This window comes from Macrobrachium nipponense, chromosome 15 (genome assembly GCF_015104395.2).
Source record: "Macrobrachium nipponense isolate FS-2020 chromosome 15, ASM1510439v2, whole genome shotgun sequence".
Lineage (NCBI taxonomy): Eukaryota > Metazoa > Arthropoda > Malacostraca > Decapoda > Palaemonidae > Macrobrachium > Macrobrachium nipponense.
In genome coordinates this window covers 84,436,783-84,457,511 of record NC_087208.1, presented here as the reverse complement: position 1 = coordinate 84,457,511, position 20,729 = coordinate 84,436,783, and the positions used below count along the sequence as shown (strand labels likewise).

Sequence of the window (20,729 nt, the reverse complement as noted above, 5' to 3'; positions counted from 1 at the left end):
GGCCTGCAAAGGAGTCGTCGAAAGCTCTCCCCCGCGACTCCTTTGGTTACGGACACTTTGTCTTCTTTCACCTGCCGCCCGCTCAGCTCCCACGCTTTGGCGCCTTCCCCTTCGGGGGGGGTTTTGGGGCTAGGTCCTTCTCCTCACCCGATCTGTCGAGTGTGGAGGAGGGCGCGAGATACCCCGACGTTGAGTTGTATTCTGGTCCATCTATCCGTTCGTCTACATCGCACGGACGGGTAGAGGATCCTGCTAATCACCCGACCTTTGCTTCCTCAGGTGCTGTTGCCGCGAAGGACACTCGGACAGGTGTGGGCATCGTTGGGTCTGCAGGGCGTGCCGAGTGTCCAGGGGCTGCTCTACCATCTCGCTGGCTCTGTGGCGGTCACGGCACGCTACGGTGACGACCACTACCCACGACCCTGTCAACTCCTGGCTATGCTTCACCTCCTCACCTGGTGTACACCCCCCGCACGCGGTCTCTGTTACACCAACTACATCGGTGCACCCCCCTGGGCCTATCGCCGTACCACGGGGGAGTGTGATGCCGCCGCCTGGGTTTGCCGTGCTGCCTCGACCCGCCGGACTTCGTGTGCCCGAAGAGCTCGCCCCCTGGACCTCCCACCAGTACCTAGGATGTCTGTGCCGCTGGTTCCAGTCCACCTGGTCGACCTGTACAAGCCTGCCGTACCTGCCCGTACCTGCCCAGCCGCTGTTTACGGACGTGATGTTGCCGACCACTGCTGCCGTTCCTGTTATCTGTTCCTGCCGTCTCCACTGCTGTTCCTGTGATGCCTGCACCTGCTGACGTTTGTTCCTGTTCGTGGCGCCGCTGCTCCCAGATGCCGATCTGTCGGACAGGTGCGTCCGAGCCCTGTTGCTTCGGCAACAGCAGCCCCGCCTCCGCCCTGATGACAGATCTGACATCGGTCCTGAGGAAGCTGACGAAGAAGAAGAGGAGAGGAGGAAGGTGTCGTCGTCGTCTTCTTTCGTCGTCGTCGTCGTCGTCGTCTGCCGCCTCTCCCCCTTCATCTTCTAAGGCTCCACAGCCTAAGAAGAAGAAGGTCGCCTCCTCCCCCCCTAAGAAGTCTCCTTCGGAGCTTCTAAGGGCCCTCTCGCTCCGGAGAGACGGGGGGTTCTTCCGCTGGTCACCCTGCTCCTTCGGGGCAGGAACCCGTCTCTTCTTCCGCAAGGAAGAAGACTACGGGGACCAGAGGGTGTTCCGGCTAACACCGGCACTTCCTCACCTGCTGTTAGTGGTTCGACCACGGCAGCAAGGATCCGTCTCGGCCTCTCGTTCGCGAGAGCTACCGAGTTGTACGGTACGCCCACCAGCGACCGTGCAGCTAGGAACCAGACCTCTGAGCCAGCTCAGCGTCAGGGGGTTCACGGCACGGAGCGGAAGACCTGGTGACAGCCGCTCACGGCGACTCTCACCAGACCACCCGCTCTCGCTCTCGCGGCGACCAGCTGGCTACCCGGGCTGACGTGACGGTCCACGACTGGCCACGGGCTGAGGCTGGAAGAGGTCCCCCCGTCGTTCCGCCGGCACCAGCCACGGCTGGTACCAGCGACGTGACGCGCCGTGAGGATCGCTACAAAACCCCGGTCTCACCGTGACAGTGGATGCTCGCCGGTCGCCTGACCGTCACACTCTCACAGAGAGCGATCGGGTAACCAAGCAGTCCATCCAGCACCAGCTCTTCTGACCGACACGACGAGACCGGGGCCGGTTTCTGTGCTCAGGTCCAGCCGCCGTTCTCCACTGCGAGACGGCTCGACCAGGCCTGCAGCTCGATCACCACCGCGGGTTGACGATCGCACCTGCAGTCCTCCAAGCCCACTGGTTCTGCCAGCGAGCGAGGAGGGAGCGTCAGGTCTGCCTCTCCCATACTTCAACCTCCTCGGGTTACACCGGGAGGAGCGAGGTATTGAGGAGATCGTGAGGGGTGCGCCCCTCAGGATCCCACCACGACGTCCTACGTACCAGGCACCGGTTCTCGGACCGGCAGGTCGTATGCACAAGTGGTTGGAGGAGACCGAGAGGGGTCTGTCGCTGTTCCCCCCTCGAGGGGGGAGGATCTCGGGAGCTGCTCCTGTTCGAGGGACTGGATGGTCCTACTCCGCAGGATGCAGTCACTCCTGAGATTCAGAGGAACTTTGCCGAGGTAATTGCGCTGATTCGTCAGCACAACGACCTTGGGGAAGGATCGCCGCTCCCACCATCCGAGCCCACGTCCCGGCTCGAGTCGTTCTGGGGCCCGAAGAGGGAACCCAGACCGACGGTGGGTTTTGCCGCGTCTGAGCTTGCCGATCAGTGCTGGACCAGGTAGAATCTCTTGTCTCCGTGGGCAAGACGGTTCTCTCAAGTCTGGCAGGTCGAGCAAGCTGCTTCCACCTCCTCTGCTGCGACAGCGGCGTTTGTTTACGTGCCATCTGAGGACCCGATGCCGCCCAAACAGGTGAACCCGGAGTTAGCCAGGCTACGCCGGGTGTGTCTCTGCAGCAGCTCCTGTCAGAGAACCTATGGTTCTCGCAGCAAGAGGCACTCGGCCTGGAAATCCACTGCCATGGCAGCTTTCCAGGCCGTCTCCTGGATAGATCTGTGGTCCCTCACAGTATCTAAGGTCGCAGCCAACTCCGGGGGAATTTCTCCCGAAGATGACTCGGCCTTTAGGAGACTTTGCCAGTCTGGGGGAAGAGCCATCTCCTTCCTTGCCCACCAGACGGTAAACCTGTGGGCCAACCTGGTTCTCCGACGTAGGGACACTGTCCTTACTCGAGTTTCCAGGGTGGCTGGGCGTGAAGCGGCATTGGGACTTCGCAACGGACCGTTACGGAGTTCCACGTCTCTCTTCCCAGGAGAGATGGTGGACGCTGCGGTGGACAGACGGCGCACTGACGACAGTGACCGTCTGGCACACCAGGCAGTTTTGAAGGCTTCTGGGCAGCCTCGAACTGCGGCCAAGCCAAAGAGCTCGGCTAGCGCTTCCACGGTGGCTAAGACGGTAGTCGCGTCGATGCCCCGTGGAAAGACTCTGTCTTCTTCGACTTCTGCAAAGGGAGCCGTAACCAGCCCTCCTCCCAGCCCTCCTTCTCCCGAGGAGGCTCGGGAAGAAGTCGAAGAAAGGGGGGAAACGCTAGGGACGGCGTTCCCCTCACCTGCTGCCGGAAGTGGGGGGTGCCTGGCCAGCCTTGGGCAAACTTGGCAGCGCTACGGCGCCGAGACCGGTTGTAGATGTCCTTCGGGAGGGATATCTATTACCCTTCGAATCTCGGCCACCCCTCACCCTCCAACCCAGTCCAACAGCAGTCGTACGTTCCAGGTCATCGAAGGACGTAGCATTGAGACAGGAGATCAAGACCATGCTGAGCAAGAGAGCTGTAGAAATCGTCACGGATCAGTCACGGCTTTTACAGTCGACTCTTCTGGTGGAAAAGTCTACGGGAGGCTGGCGCCCGTGATAGATCTCTCTCCCCTGAATCGGTTTTGTTCGCCAGAACCCGGTTCACGATGGAGACGGCACGTTCCGTGCTCGACTCCATCAGGGAGAACGATTTCATTGCTTTCAGTGGACTTGAAGGATGCGTATTTCCAATACCCATTCATCAGTCCTCCAGAAAGTACCTCCGCTTCATCCTCGACGGGACGGTGTACCAATTCAGGCACTTTGCTTCGGTCTCTCAACCGCCCCACAGGTGTTCACGCGAGTGTTCACTCTGTGTCGCTTGGGCCCATTCAGACGGGATACGTCTGATGAGGTATCTCGACGATTGGCTGGTCCTGGCGAGCTCCCGCTCGCAGTTGCTACAGGACAGGGATCGACTACTCGAGTTCTGTCGCGATCTGGGGATCGTTGTGAACTTCGAGAAGTCCGATCTCAAGCCCAAGCAGAGGGATGAAGTACCTGGGTATGCTGATCGACACGGTAGCAGGGCGAGTCTTCCCCGCAGACTCGCAGGATCAACAGATTCAGGAGGCAGCAACCAGTTCCTGTCTCGCAGGAACAGGTAGCTCAGCGATGGCAAGTCGTGATCGACACCTGCGTCGTCACTCGAGAAGTTAGTCCCTCACGGGCGTCTTCACCTGCGGTCTCTTCAGTGGAGACTAAAGGAGAGTTGTCACAGGCGACGGATCCCCCAAGCTTTTCCAGTGTCACTGACACCGGGAGGTGAGGTAGGACCTAGCCGGTGGCTGGCTGACGACAGGAACCTCTTAAGAGGAGTGCCTCTGCGCACTCCCCCCATGGACATGCAGCTGTTCTCAGACGCATCGACCGAGGGATGGGGCGCACACCTGGAGGAGTTGCTGACTTCAGGAGTGTGGGACGAGAACGACAAGCACCTTCACATCAATGTACTGGAACTCAAGGCAGCGTTTCTCGCTCTCCAAAAGAGTTCCCAGGACCGCTTGATGGGACACTCAGTGGTGTTGATGTGCGACAACACCACGGTAGTGGCCTACGTCAACAAACAGGGGGGCCTAGTGTCTCTCCTTTTGTAACCAGTTGACTCGGCAGGTGCACGAGTGGGCCCGAGGCACACTCAATAGAGCTGTCAGCACGCTACATTCCAGGGAAGAGGAATGTAGTAGCAGACACGCTCAGCCGTCGGGATCAGGTGATAGGGACCGAGTGGTCTCTACACCAGGACGTGGGTGGAAAGGCTCTCGACCTGTGGGGCGACAGTCGTGGATCTGTTCGCCACCCGGCACAACAGAAAGCTTCAGGTTTTCTTCTCAGCCGTGCCGGACCCATGGGCAGCTGCAGAGGACGCTCTTCAACACCCGTGGGACAACCTCTTCGCCTATGCCTTTCCCCCCGTTCAGCCTGATTCGCAAGGTGATCAGTCGAGCACTGGTCACTCCGAATCTCAGGATGATCCTGGTGGCTTCCAAATGGCCACAGCCATTTGGTATCCGACCTGCTGCTTCTTCTGCAGGAGAACCGAGAGAGATTCCCCCTTGCACAACCTTCTCGCCCAGCCACACGTCGAGCGGGTACCACCAAGCAGTCCAGTCCCTACGACTTCACGGCTGGCTGTTATCCACCATCTCTTGCGCCAACGAGAGGCTTTTCTCGTAGCGCAGCAACAGAGATGGCTGGAAACGTCCGTCCAGTCCTCTGTAGCTGTGTACCAGGGGAAGTGGGGCCGTCTTCTGTGGTTGGTGTCGTAGACAGGGTCATATCTCCTCAGAGCCGCTCTTCAGCAGTAGCGGATTTCCTCGTGTTTCTTCGCCGAGAGAAGCTCCTCTCAGTCCCCACAGTCAAAGGATACAGAGCCCCCCTGGCGCTTGTCTGAAAGAAACTGAGGGGATTGGACATCTCGAACTCGTTCGAGATCTCCTTGCTTATGAGGAGCTTCGAAAGGTCTTGCCCACCCAGGGAACTCAGGCCCCCTGCGTGGGATGTGCTCTCGTCCTTAGGAGTTTGACTCGAAGACCCTTCGAGCCACTCCGAGAGTCGTCAGACAGGGATCTGACCCTCAAGACCCTCTTCTGCTGGCCCTGGCACTCGGCGAAGAGAGTAGGGGAACTCTTCATGGTCTTTCCTATGATGTACGACACTCCAGGGGATGGGGATCTGTGACGCTCGATTTCGTCCCGAACTTCGTTGCGAAGACTCAGAAACCGTCGGTCCCTGACGACAGGTTCGAGTCTTTCACGATTCCTCCCTAATGTACTTCACCGATAATGATGCGGATGAGATGCTGCTTTGTCCTGTGAGGGCGCTACGGCGCTATCTGAAGAAAACTCGACACCTCAGGCCTGAGTGTCGACGCCTCTTCGTTAGCACCAGGGGTAACCAAGAAAGAAGTATCCAAGAACACACTTTCATTCTGGCTGCGTGAGGTCATCAGGAGGGCGTATGAGGCTGATGGTAGTGACGACATCCGTACGTCCCGTCCGAGAGCTCACGAAGTCAGAAGTATTGGCCCCGCCCCTCGTTGGCGTTTCGTAAGAACTTCTCCATGGCGCAGGTCCTGAAGGCAGGTGTCTGGTCTAACCATGTTGTCTACCAACTACCTTCACCTCCTTCTACCTTCGGGATATTGCCCACAGGTCCTTGGATCCTTTTTCTTGGGGACCCGTGGTGGCTGCTCAACAAGTTGTGTAGCTAACCCAGACCCTCGCAGGCTGAAACAGCATCGAGTCCTGGTGTGACTGTGCGGATGGATGTGTGAATGAGTGAGTGACTGGCTCCCTCTTCCCATCTTTTCCTCCCCTCTACCTGTGGGCAGAGGGCCACGGTCGTCACTACGCTGGATGAGGACGAGATGCAGGTGAGCTATATGACAGAGCCCCATCCTATCCCTTTCACTAGGGATAGGAGCAGAATATCCACCACTTCCTCCCCTCCTACAAGGGGGGGGAAGTGGATGCCTACAAGAGACAAACCCATGACTTTATATTTGCTCCTGTACAGGAACAAGTTCTTACATTGCTGGTACGAAGAGATACGCTTGCCTCTCTCTTAGTACTCGGTCCAGAGGTCTGACCATTGATCCTGCGGTGCACACCCCGATCAATCGGACAGAGGCTTGGATCCCTCCTCACTCTTACGACCAGGGAGGCTTCCAAGGAAGGTTGGGCGAACACCAGTCTGTTCACAAAAGACTCAGATTCCTCCCACCAAGAAGTGAGTCTTCCTATTGTAAAAGGACCGAAGGTTTGTATGCCGTGTCGGAACAAATGACAATTTGTCCAAAATTGCATTTTTCCTAACTATACAAACCTGAGGTCCTTTTACACATAGTCCCACCTCATGCCATCCCTCACTCTGCAGTTTTTGCTTGGGCCAAAAGCAAAAGTGATTTGTTTACCTCCCAGTCGCGCGCGCGCGCCTGTCGGACAAGCAGTTAACTACCGAACCCCTTGTTCGAAAGCTTACGACCTATCCAGCTGCCGCTAGTACCTTCCTATTGTAAAAGGACCTCAGGTTTGTATAGTTAGGAAAAATGCAATTTTGGACAAATTGTCATTTTATGTCTGATCAGGACTCCCAACTGCTGGAGCGGCAGTTAAGTACCAAACCGCCTTGTATGAAAGATTTCAACGCCCGTGTGCAGGCTACACCTTAAGTCATTCTTATTGTAAAGGACCTCAGGTTTGTATAGTTAGAAAAAATACAATTTACTTTCAAAAATTGTGATTTTTCCTAACATACAAACCTGAAGTTCTTTACATGAATGGCCCTCCTCAGCTACCCCTCTCATGTGGCACCTATGCTGAAATACAAAGTAGAGTGCAGACTGATGGGGATGGCTCTTTCCCCAACATGAAGATAGTTAACTATCTTGTCAGTAAGTTCAAACAGCTCATATTCATAAGCTAAATCCTATGTAAAGAACTTCAGGTTTGTCTGTGAGGAAAAATACAAATTACCTTTAAAACTTATTATATCTTGGGAATATGACTCTGTAGTCAGTTGTATTAATTTTCACATCTTCAAATACATACTACTATTAGATGACTAGAAATATTTTTGGTCTTAATATGGTATTTCTTCCATAGCTAAGTTAGAGAAGTTTTTTTTGTTTTTAGTGCAAAGTTTTGTATACTGCTATTGTGCATAATCTAATTACTGTAATTTAATTTGTCATTTTACCAGGCATACCTCTTTATGGCAGAATCATGAGCAATCACAAGACAGAGGTAAAGATAGTAGTTACTTCATCAGAAGTTAAGGATGGAGGAGGAAAACCAGTAAATATGACTGGGTAAGTAAGTGTACTGCTATAGTATCTGTTAATATGTATTTGTTCCTACATGTTATACAAACCATTGGTCCTTTACATAATGGATCTTTCAGCGCCAGCTGGAACTTGGTCATAAGATTCTGTAACAAGGTAGTTAAGCAGTAACTGCTTGTCCGATAGTCGGGAGTCCCGTCCGACTGGACGTAAACATTTCACTTTGCTTTTGACCGCCGTCAGGTGCAGACGTTCTTGGTTACCTCTCTGCCCACCTCTGTCATGAGATTGTACCTTGTTGATTTCGATATCGTTGCTCTTTTTTGTGAAATTGTGGATATATCTGCCTTATTTGCCATTATTTGTGTATTCATTGCAAATCATGCAAACCCACGAGTCAGATAAGCCATTGCGCCCCCCCATCCAACCGGAGAATATGTCCTGGAGTGGGGGTTAGGAAATGTGGAGTGTTTCGCTCTAGCGAAGATATTGACCCTCATGCCCTCTGCGCAAGATACCGAGGGCGGGAGAATACTAAAGAATTAACTTGTGACACTTGTATCTCCTGGTCGGAGGAGTAGTGGGGGAGATACGAGAGGAGGAGGAAGCCGCGTAAGTCAGCCAAGGCATCGTCGGAAAGCTCTCCCTCGATGCTGCTGGTTACTGACTTGTCGTCTTCTTTCCTTCCTCCTCGTAAACTTCCTTGTCTGGCTCTTTCTTCTTTGGGGGACATGTCTCTCTCCGCCTCTTCGCTCGATCTGTCGAGTGCAGAGGAAGGAGGGAGACATGCTGACCTGGAGTTGTACTCGGGAACTTCTGTCCCTTCAAGGGAGGATCCTTCCCCCACTGAGTGAACAGGAACTCCCCCCATTTACCAGACTGTCTTCCTGGCACCCCAAGCATCCAAGGACTGCTTCAACACCTGGCAGCTGTTCCAGTCACGAATGTGGTGGAAACGAGGAGGACCACAACCGTGTCAACACTGGGGTAGGCGGCACCACCACACCTGGTCTACACCTAGCATGTGACTATGGTTACCCCCACTGCTGCAGTGCAGGCACCAGTGCCACATATATCTGAGGTTGAGTACTATCCTCCTCCTCCCCCAGGTTTTGCTGTCCTCGCTCCTCCACCTGACTCAGAGTGCCCAAGAGCTTACCCCTGGATGTACCTCCTGTTGCTGTTGCCATGCCTGCTGCCCCTTTTCCTGCCCATGGAAGTGCCGCTGCTCTGTCAGTTATTCTTCCCCAGGTCGTACTGGTACCAGCTGCTTCGGCAGCCGCCCCAGCCCTGTCCTGGATGGGAGACCTGTCAGCTGTCCTGAAGGAAGTGGTGAAGAGGAAGCTAAGAAGAAGAAGGAATGTGTCGTCGTCGTCGTCTTCGTCTTTGTTGTCGTCTTCTGCCGCCGCCTTCCCTTCTACTTCCAAGACCCCTCTGGTGACGAAGAAGTTGCTCCCCCCCCCACACCCGCCCAAGAAGTCTCGTACAGAGACTTCTAAGGGCCTGTCTCATTGTCCCGCTGAGACTGGTGGGCCTTCCGCTATTCCTCCATTGGAACTGTCTCTCCTTCCCCAGGGAAGGGAAAGACGGGGACTGTAGAGGTACCAGCCACTGCTGGTACCTCTGCTCCTGGCTCTAGAGGTTCCACCTCTGAACCAGGAACCATCTCGGTTGCTCGCCAGCGAGCGTCACAGAGTGTACGGTCACCTGCCGGTGACTGTGCAGCCAGGGTCCAGACTGCTAAGTACACTCACTGCCAGGACCCAGGGACAGGGCGGAAGGATGGCAAGAGTCGCCCAGGTGACTCGCCAGACTGGCGATCGTTCGTGTAGCGATCGCCCAGTACCCAGGGTTGACTTGACGGTCCCATCTGACCGTACACGAGGCGAGACTGGGAGGAGGTCCCCCAGGTCACCGGGAACAGCTTCGGCTGGCTTGGGACCTTGACGCCTGGTGAGGACGCTGCCAGTCACCTGACTGTTGATCGCACCAGCGTGATTGGACGGTCTGCTCAACTGGTAGCAGCTCTCCTGATGCAAGAGATCGACACTACTGTCCTCATATGTCTATATCTGCTGTAAAAGGATACAGAGCTGCTCTAGCTTCAGTCCTGTAGATGGAAGGCGTGGACATTTCTTCATGGGAGATGGCTATGTTAATGAAGAGTTTTGAGCAGTCCTATTCCCCGAAGGAACTCAAAGTCCCAGATTGGGATTTGACCATGTTACTGAGTTGTCTTACAAAACCCCCGTACGAGCCATTGAGACAGGCCAGATAGAAGCTTGACCCTGAAGGCAGTCTTCCTATTGGCCCTAGCCTCAACCAAAAGGGTGAGGGAGCTGCATGGTCTTTCATATGTAGTGAAGCATTCGAGAGGTTGGGAGTCTATGGTTTTCAAGTTTGTCCCAGAATTTGTTGCCGAAACTCAAAACCCATGAGTAGTGGATGGCAGATTCGACTCCTTTTCCATACCTTCTCTGGCAGAATATGTAGACAATGACAAGGAAGAAATGCTCCTGTGTCCCTTCAGAGTACTAAGAGCGTACTTAAGAAGAACGAGGCATCTCAGGCCGGGTTGCCAGAGGCTGTTTTTAAGTACAGGAATGCATACATGACAGAAGACTGAGGGTCAAATAGCCTGGAGAGGGCTAGAGCGCTTCTTTGACATTCTAGAAAAATATGTCAGTGGAGAGATTTTGAAAGCTGGAATTTGGCAACGCCAAACAACTTTCACTTCCTTTTATTTAAAAGATGTTGCCCATAGATCCTTGGACACTTTTTCCTTGGGTCCAGTGGTGGCGGCCCAGCAGGTGGTATAGCTCATTCAGTACACCTGGCAGGTCAGTTTGTGTCTAGTCTAAGATGAAGGTATGAAAGTAGAATGAATGAGATGACCGGTCTTTCTTTTTTACTATCTTTCTTCTCCTTTATCTACAGGCAGTATGAAGGAGTGCCATCATGAGCTGGAACGGACTAGATGCAGGTGAGGGGGTCAGCCATACTGTAAAGATAATCTAGAGTATAGTATACTTTTCAGTAGCAACACACTCCTCTCAATAATAGGGGGAGAGAGGGGTGATAATAGATCCAGATACATGGGACAGGAGTGGTTTATGAGAATGGAGAGTTCTCCATCTTCCGTAATGTAATAAACCATGGCATTATATGGACACCCAGGGAGGGAAACAAATAGATTATAATATATCTTTGGTTCAAGGGTTAATAGTCCATTGTCGTAGAATACATCTACTATTCAGAAATGGATAAAAGTGGCAAACTCCCAGTCAGTTAAAGAGACTTACCTCCCACCAATAAGTAAGTCTATCCTAATTAATGTTAAGACTGAAGGTTTGTTTCGTATATGAACAAATGACAAATTTTTAACCAATTTGTATTTTTCATAACTAACAAACCTGAGGTCTTGACAGATAAAGGCCAACCTCTAACCACCCCTCTAGCAGTTTAAGCTGGGTTGGAAGAGTAACTGTCGGGTCACGGGACGCCAAGGGCATTCTGGGTACTACATACCCCGTGATCTGGTCTAGATGCCAATAGTCCCTGGATCTCGAAGTTTATTATTAATTTTACCAGTTTCCAGCTTGGCGCTAGTATTATCCTAATGTTAAGACCTCAGGTTTGTTAGTTATGAAATACAAATTGGTTAAAAATTTGTCATTTTTATGAGTTTTTGTAGTACTTATATTTCCATATTATCCCTACGCTCCTCCTTACGTGGGATTCAGCTATATGATTATTTGATAAGTTATTTATATAAAAGTGACCTTTTTATAAGATTAGATTTTATATATACTTAACAAATAATTACATGATCAGATCAGAGCCCTCCCTCCTTCCCACACATGTACATAAACGATAAATGAATTGTTGCCTTTAGCTGTGTTGTACTTATTCTTCCCCAGCAGTGGGCGGGGCAAACTGTCCACACCCAAAACAAAAAGAGCACTACATACTGCGATTTTCTAATTTTGAGCTGCCATGTAAAGTAGAAATGTAGCTATGTAATTATTTGGTAAGTATATATAAAATCTAATTTTATTATGAAAATGTCATTTTGGAGTACATTTTGGCCTTTCTTTGAAAATCTTTATTGAAAGCATAGCATGAAAAGATAACTTTTGGAGCCAAGGTGTTGGTCACAAGACCCCACTTGAGGGGTCTGTTGTTGGTAGCCTAGTTAGAGGCATTCTTCTTACTCGTGATGTGGAAATGAACCTGTGGTAGAGAGGTTTGTGTTGTTTATGTTTTTGTATGTTAGACTCCTTTTCAGCTTGTCATCAAATCCATCATTATAATAATAATAATAATAATAATAATGTCCTTTATTTCAGCTCAGGGCCAGCCCCCCGTTGGACGAGTGGTTTTTGCGCTCGACTACCAATCCGGTGGTCCAAAGTTCTATTCTCGGCTCAGCCAACGGGGAATCAGAGGAATTTATTTCTTGTGATAGAAATTAATTTTTCGATATAATGTGGTTCATATTCCACAATAAACTGTACGTCCCATTGCTAGGTAACCAATTGGTTCCTATCCACGTAAAAATATCAGGCGGCCCGTGGTCAACGGCACAATCGCTTAGCGGCGAATCGGTTTTACAGCTGTCGTTAAAAATATTCATTAAAAAAATAAGGCTTTTTAAGGTATTTTTACCCAACAGACCTTAAGACTCTGATTAAGTCTTGTCGCTTCATACTGAACCGAGTTGACTATTGACTCTGGAAATAGGTCAGCACCCCAAATGGAAGCCGCTAGCAACTTATTTGGTTCGTGGCGAATGGTAGCCTCTTGCAGGACATGTTTCCTGCAGTTACGTCTTGCTATCGCAAAGTCATATAGGTCACATTGCAACATGTGGAGATGTGACTTAGCGATTAGCTTGAAAAGAGGTTCATTGCCATATGTCACGTGTGAAACCTCGGTCATTACCAGGGTATTTAGGGACCTCCCTAACCTAGTCCTAGCGTCAAATTCTGCTTGTATGAGATTGTCCGGGAGCCTAGGGAGCCTTTCGCTAAATTGTGTTATTGCACAATCTGGCTTGAGTTTCCCTACTGTAAAGGTGACTGGAAGATCTGCCCAAAGATCTTCGGTGCCTGGGAGGAGGAGAGACGTGGGCTCTGTTTCTCGGAGCTGAGGCATAGGCTCGTCCCTCATAGAGACCTGAAGAGTTAACTCTGCTACCTTTGTGGTGAACGGAATGGGGGTTTCTCCGTCCACCACAAAGATAGTAAAGGGGTTCTTAAAGGCTTGCATCTTGGTATTGATGCATTCCCAATCCTCTAGGCTCCTCAGCCAATCTCTCTGAGCCTGATCACGGCTGAAAATGACCGTTTCTTTAGGTATTCTGTCCTCCTTCCTCATCGCTGCCTCCGTAAGGCAGGCGTAACCAATGAAGGGGGGCTGCAGGTCAGCAGGGTGGAACTCGAAGTCCTCAAGCCTTCGAGTACCACAGTCCGCCAACGTTAGCATCCGTTCCTTAAAGGGGGCATAAGATGAGATCCTCCAGGGATTGCTCTCCGTATAAGGAGGGAGGGTGTTGTAATCCGGCATGGCTTGCGCAGCCATACCGGGCTGTGGGAGAACTACTAATGGATTCTTCCGGAGACCTGCCATCAGGTTCTCCTGGTTGGTCAGCCTTTCCGAAACGCTTCGGATCGACTGGCCGGACTCCTCGAAAGAAGAAGAGATGTGTGACAACATCTGTTAAAACTTGTCCTGGACTAAGTTCCCAACAAAGTTTCCCATTTGCTGCATGATATTTGCAGTAAATGCTTCCGTGTCGAAGGGACTAGATTCCTTGCTCACGGCGGGAGTCTTGGGGCATGCCCCCGTAGAGGTCGAAGGCTCAGGATCCGAAGGTAGCTGAGCCTTGTCCCTCGAGGACTTGCCTCTGGACCCTTTAGAGTGAGAAGAGGTAGATTTAGACTTCTCTGCTCCGGGATGGTGAGCCAGAGATTTATGAGAAGTAGTCGCTGTCTTCTTTGACAGCGTCTTCTCCAGGGTCTTAGGTTCTCGCTTCCCTTTTACTTTAGGGATAGCTTGAGTTGGGACTTCGTCTGACCGAAGTTCACTCTCTGAAAATCCTTGAAAAGAAGAGGTAGAAGGGGATAGGGGAAGTAGATCCAGACGGACCCAAGGGAAGCCCTTGAGCCCCCAACAACCTTGCCTCGTCTAACATACTACCTGCTTCACCTACTGCATCGGCTCGAGGTCAAATTCAGAGTTGCCACGTTGTACATGATCTCCGAGTTCCCGGGTCTGCTAATGCCTGAGCCACCTGATGCTGAATGGTGGCGATGTACGGGGCCGCCGCTGCCGGGTCGACGTAGGAGGTAGGCTTTCCGCCAGGGAAGATCCGGACAGCCATCTTCTTGTCGAGGATGTATGGCTACCCCTTGGTGACGTTCCTCCCAAATCCGCCAACCCAGGCTTTCAGAGTAGTTGATGCGGCGTCCTTGACAGCGGCAGCCTGAAAGAGAGGGTTATTGTAAGCCCTAAGCTAGGGGAACTTAAATTATATGACTAACTATATCAGTTATTATATCACTTATTAGGGCTGTACCTGTATAGGCCAAATTATATAGCAATTGTACTCCGGAATATACTTACACCGGAGGTAAACTGATCTACAAGATCATAACATATGGTACAACTCTCGTGGTGCCAGACCGCTATGTCCCCGTAGCGGATAGCGCAGACAGCGTGGGTCCGGCAGACCTCGTATCCACAGGGGTCCTGCAGGACAGCATTGTAACCTGACTCCTGGCAATGGGTGGCCTGGCCTGTAAGTGAACAGATACATGAGTATCGACACTGACTAACAGGACTAAGTCCAGTAAGTGATATTAAACGCCGGAGGATACCGGAGTGGATAACATAGAGGTTAGCCTTCTCTTATTCTCCTGTAGTGGTGAGTGTCCAATTGGACTGGTATACTAGCTAGTACGATTCCGGAGTGCTGGAATAAGGAGTTCCACCAAACTAGTAACCAGCCTATACGCCGGGGCGAGGAGTACAAGGACGGCGGGGAGTAGCATGAGTAGGCTAATTAAGATAATAAAATAAAATAATAAGGGGGAGTGTAGCTCCGCTGTAATAAAAAACTCGCAGGCAGGGGGAGAACCCGGTTGGTGAGCGGGAACTCCGCCGGCTTAGCGGAACATAATAACATGTAGTAATAATAACAGATGTAAATCATGGTAAAATAAAGTAGATGCATGCAGCGGAGCTTCCTCTCAGTCACCACACTAAGGAGCTGGCGGAGCCAGCGGGGCCCGCCGCCGGAGAGGTTGGCAAGGGTGGTGACTCGGGGTGAGAGAGAGCTGAAGGGGACCCGAGGAGGTCCAAGCGCGGCCGAGCCTGGTGGCCAGCCGAGCCAGAGCACCGAGGGTGAGAGCGGTAGGAGAGAGTCAGCCCCAGATGTCCCTCTGCTGACTTCCATATCCTCCCCGAGTAGAGGGGAAGAGGGGAGGGAGCCCGGGTGGTTGCCATGGCAACATGAGCGAGCAGTTCCTCCCCCCCCCGTAGGGGAGGGAGGAGCAGGGGGACGACCGGCTGGCTCAGGGTGATCGCCTGGCTCGCCATGAACGTGGTAGGGCCACGCGGTAGGACAAGCCAGGCGATCTGAGGTAGCCTAGGCTTCCTCTAACCGTCTCTAGCATGCAATACATAAAATAACACAGGGAAAAGGGAAATAAATAAACAGAAAGAGAGAGAGCAAAGTCCTGGAGAAGTTAGGCTAACCGACCTGGAAGGGAGGGTGCCTAACCACCTCGGGAGACTGGCCTCTGCCGATACGGAGTATGGAGGGGCGACGGCCAGGATGGCGGACTAAAGGAGAGGACATAGGTCCTAAGACGCCTAACAGACCTAGACAAAGGAACATGCATGCATGAACGCTGAGCTAAGGCCAACATAGGCAAGAGCTCAATCGAGCTAGAATCCCCGTGATAAGTAAAATACAAGTAAATCTTGCATCACACATAAAATGTAATCATATAAATACTGCAAGGTTCCAGCTACAACGGTATGGAAGACCGAAGAAGCATGAAATAATGAAACACGTGGAGCGAGTCGACTGGGACGACTTGGTAGCCATGCCGCTGAGGGTGCCGTCATAAAACCTAAATAAAAACGGTAAAACGGGCCCTAGCTGGCTAAAATTACGTGAAACACTTTAGCAGTACTTAACTTAGCTGCGGCGATGGCTTGGAGTTCCATGACGAAGAAGTAATCCAAAAACGTAAGCACAAAAACACAGCGAGAAAAAACGTGTGTGCAAGATGAAGCTAACGAAAAGGATGGCCGGTAGAGGCGCTCGTGCTGGCGTTGGGAGCGCTAGTAGTAGTAGTTACTGGGGGATTTTGTAGAAGGATGGATCTAAATGGTAAGAGACCCGTGGTAGTGGTTTCACTCGCCCCAGAAACCATACCGGCACCTTTTATATAAGGTGAGCGAGTCAGAATACTCTGACATCCCATTTAGTTTTTTCTCTGGTAATGTTAGTAAATATTTACCTTAGAAATATGTGCTAAAAGGATATTTCACTGGGCGACACGACCCTTGCCGCCCAGAAATATATTTTTCCTTCGTCAAAATCCCTTTTCTAACAACTACGGTAATAGTGTACTATACTACAATGATTGAAATACAAGCCAAACGGATGTTATCCAATTCAGTTGTACTTAGAAAAAAAAAAAAAAGTTTCTTGTTCGGTTGTTCATGGCTGTACACGTTTACGCAACGAGTATAACGTTAAAACCATACTTTCATCATTCTCTTTTGCTGCTTTTGAACTTATGAACTAGAAGATGGGATAAAGTTAGGCTTTTGTAATTTGGTCTCATAAAATTGGATTATCGTAAGATGAATTATCGTAACTTGAACACTACAGCTACCTGTACACTGTATAAAACCTTATTATAGCTTTACATACTCTAGACACCCAAAGGATTAAAGCTAGGCTTTTTTCACTTTACAGTATTTATAATACTATATAATGTACTGTACAGTACTAAATTCTATAGTACTATACTGCTTAAATATAATTTCACTTATTGCACCATTGCGGGATTACAGCGCCGTTTCACTGGTCTAGAATTTTGAAGGAAGGTGTGCGGCGGCCATAGGCTTTAAAATCGCTTAGCGTTGAAAATCACTTGGCGTCGACGGCCAGGAACGGAACCCCTGCCGCTAACTGAGGGCTGCCTGTACTTAACTCAGCTCTGGGCCATATACATGGAATATATGAAATACAGACAGCAACATACACAATCTAGATACATGAGACAACATGATAAAAGAATGAATAAATGGCACTATGCACACAATAGCTGAGCTAGTATAAAAGATAGTAATCATAATACTGGTAATAACGAGTAATAATATTGGAGAGAAAAAAATGCATTGAGAGTTATAATAGTTAGTGCACAGATTATATAACTTAAATTTCAGCTAGAGACCTTAGGTGGTTACAGTATTCAGGTCCAGAGGGCTACATACAAAATTTGAATGTAGGAAAATTTAACTTTATAGTATTCACAGTGATAATGAAAAAGTAAAATATCAGCAATTGATATAATAATAACGACAGCTTCTGCTGATGACGCATTGCCAATATAGAGATTAGGTCCTTTAGGGAACAAAGGCCTCATTTTCCCATCTTTCCCACAATTTAGAGCTTCGTCCTGCCTCAGTGCTTTGGATGCTTTGTATGAGCGAATTGCTGCTGTTTCTCACTCGGGTTATCAGACTTGACATTGTTCACCTTACAATGATTTTTAAGTTTGTCCAGGCGGTTTTCTATGAACATTTGTGTGGCGGAGTGGTAGCAGGGAGTGTTTGTGAGGTGTCTCAAAATGTCATTGTGCACAACAGTGATATGTCTTACGGTCTCTCGGTATAGTTCGTCAAGAGGGAACACCCATAAATACTGTAGATTGTTACAAGTGGAAGAGCAGCAGTTTCACGTCTCAGTGACAAAAGGCAAACCTCCTTGCAATCATGTTGCCAGTTGCAAATAGTTTACGGCGCCTTTGTTCAATGTCTGCCATAGCTTTTAGGTCGTCTGTGATAATGTGACCCAAATACGGAAATTCGTGCACAACTTCCAGCCGATGATTTCCAAGGAAAATTTGTGGTTCTGCAGTATGATTAAGCGATCTCAGGAGCAGCGACATGCACTTGGTCTTGGTTTCGTTGTATAGGATATCAAATTCCTCTGCATATTGGCGGCAAGTGTCGATGAGTCGTTGGAGACCTTGCATTGATGGGGAAATCAGAACCATTTCATCGGCGTAACAGAGGTTGTTTATAGTTGTTTCATTGATGGTGCATCCGTTTGGGAGTGAGTTCAGTTTGACATTCAAGGCATCTTTGTACATATTGAACAGGTATGGCGAGAGAATGCCCCCTTGCCAAAGCCCGTTTAGGGAGCTGAAGGTGCACGATAATATGTCACCCCATTTGACACAATTGCTGTGTGGAGAACCAACATTATAAAATTCCAATTAAATATAGAGGTGTGCCTCTTTTATGCAGCTTCAGGAAGAGCTTCAGGTAGTTTACTCTGTCAAATACTTTTCTCACATCCACAAAACAGAGGAAAACAGGAGAGGCTGATGATAGGTAATAGTTCAGCAATTCTTTCAGTATGTAGATGCAGGTGTCGGTTGAGTGGTTTGCTTTAAATCCGAACTGGTTGTTGGTGGTGTGGAGAAAGGGGAGAAGTCTCACTAGAAAAACCAACTCTAGTATCTTTACCGCGATCATTGTGATTGCAGTAGGCCAGTAATTGCCAGGGTCAGCTGCATCTTTTAGCTTGTTTTTGATTAATGGTATCAAGTGAATTAAGAGTAGGGAGTCTGGGAGAAACTGATGTATTATGCACGCATTGAATAGGGGAGCTAGCAAAATGTAAATTATCGGATGGCAGAGTTTGAAAGCCTCTGTGGGAAGACCATCACAGCCGGGCGATTTATTATTAGGTAGGCTGTTTATGGCATTGCTGATGTTACCTGGCATAATACGATCTGCAAAATGCAATTGAATGTTATCAGTTAGGTGGTTATCTACATCCCTTCGAGAGTCTTGATCGTTTATGGAATTCAGGATATTGCTGAAGTGATCCCCCAACATACTTGCGATAGCCTCGTCACCGACTGCTTCCCCTACTCTCTGTGACAGCTTTTTAGTTTTTGGATTTAAGGACTTGATATCTTTCCAAAGACGGGGATAATCACCGGATTCTAAGTTTCTAGACATTGTATCAGCTCTTGGTTGTTTTTCATTTAATCTGCAGTGCTTAAGAGCAAGTTTGAACTGCGCTCTTGCTCTTCTCATTAGTACTGGAGAGTGTCCTTCCCTCAGGCTACCATTTTGCCTCCACAGTAAAAAGTTTCTCGTGAGTATGTATATAGATTTTTAACCAAGTCATTCCATCCAGGTATATCACTAGAATTAGCTTGACGAAATCTAAAGGCAGCCCTGCTCGAAGCAAGCATAGCGGAGATTATGTTTGAATAGAATTCATTCAGATTCGTCCTGTGGTGGTCATTTCTACAATTTGTGTTAGTACAAAGTAAGGGATCTGCCGGTTGAACAATATATTGACCGCAACCTAGTTTCCATGGTCGCCCTAAAGTATCTGTTTTCTGTTGGTTTTTAAACTCCCAGTTAACCGCTGGAGGGCGGTCAGTTAGTGGGTTCACGGTAGGGAGGGATGGGGTACTGAATGACACCTGTAATGGGATGTGATCATAGCCCGTTGCAAGATTGTAGCGAATATTGCAGGTCATAATAGAATCATGAAGTTGTGGAGATGTGATGCAATGGTCCAGCCAGGAGGTTGTAATTGTCCGCTCTATTTTGTACATAGGAATAGGTGGAGGGAGGGAGGAGCATTACATCGCTGATTTGGAAAGTATGATTTTGACCAAAGCAAGTTCATTATAAAATTGTTTTGTGGGGTGAGAATTAAGGTCTCTGATTATACAAATATGATCAGCAGGAGAATCATGAATAGTACTGTGTAACTCACCTAGGATCATGCAGTTTTGATCAAAATTATTGTTATTTTCCCGGGACATATAAACATTAATTATTAGGATTTTAGAGTTCCCTACCATCACTTGAAGCCCCAGCAATCTGTCATTCCTGCAGGTCATCATATTTACCATATTGTCTAACGATTTTTGCCACAGGAAAGAAAGGCCCCCTTTCGGGCAACCGGCTATTATTTGATTTGTAATTTGCATTGATGAAGTCGAGAAGTCTCTGAAGTCTTTATGTACTGAATCGCAGATGATAAGGTCATGTGGCCAGAGGAGCGTTTCTTGCAATGCAATGATGCCTTTGAAGTTGCAGAACATGTTTAGGAGAGAATGTTCCTGTTGAGGCCAAAAACATTCCAAGATATTATATCTAATGCATCCATGGCTACTCATGAAGATGGGAGATGAAAGCGCTGATCATTTGGGTGGATGGGGGTTAGCCATGGGGTGTGGGCAGTCACTCGCTGTGGGAGGTTGGTTCCCTCTTGCGTTGGAAGTTACCCTGCTTGGGGTGTCAGTAAGTTCCCTGGGGGGGTTGGTCCCTGATTAGGATTGTTTTCACTTTAAAAATCTGTAACTCATAATTTCTCCTGTGACTCCATATTCATATAAACCTAAAAAATGGATTTCTACTTTGTGACCTCCTGTGATGGACACTAAAGAATATAGTTTGGGTGTCTGTGCATGAGTGGTAACATTTGGAATCTTCATTGCCTATAATTGATAAAGATTTCCTCAGGTTTCTTTACAGTATGCTGACATTCCCAGTCTAATCATTCTAATCAGTAGTACTTCTAACTTTGCAGAATCAAACATTTTGTCCAAAAAGTAACATCAACCACAAGAGGAAATGAGTCTGAAACTTCTCACATCATGAGGACCCCAAATTCTAGAACTGTTGCACCCACAACGCGCACACCTCTATCCACTCCTCGCACAACATGTGGGCTAGGTGTCACTTCAAAATCT

General features: G+C 49.4%; 1 protein-coding gene across 1 annotated transcript in view; it reads left to right on the top strand.

Moving 5' to 3' along the window:
• The first annotated feature begins 7,599 nt into the window (after nt 1-7,599).
• The window catches only part of LOC135226738 (kinesin-like protein KIF14), a 127,234-nt gene continuing 114,104 nt past the window's right edge, over nt 7,600-20,729 (top strand). The window contains exons 1-2 of the mRNA XM_064266447.1: nt 7,600-7,719; nt 20,567-20,729. The exon at nt 20,567-20,729 is cut by the window's right edge and continues 143 nt beyond it. Coding sequence (XP_064122517.1) covers nt 7,634-7,719; nt 20,567-20,729 — 249 coding nt within the window. The 5' untranslated portion in view covers nt 7,600-7,633. The remainder of the gene's footprint in view (nt 7,720-20,566) is intronic.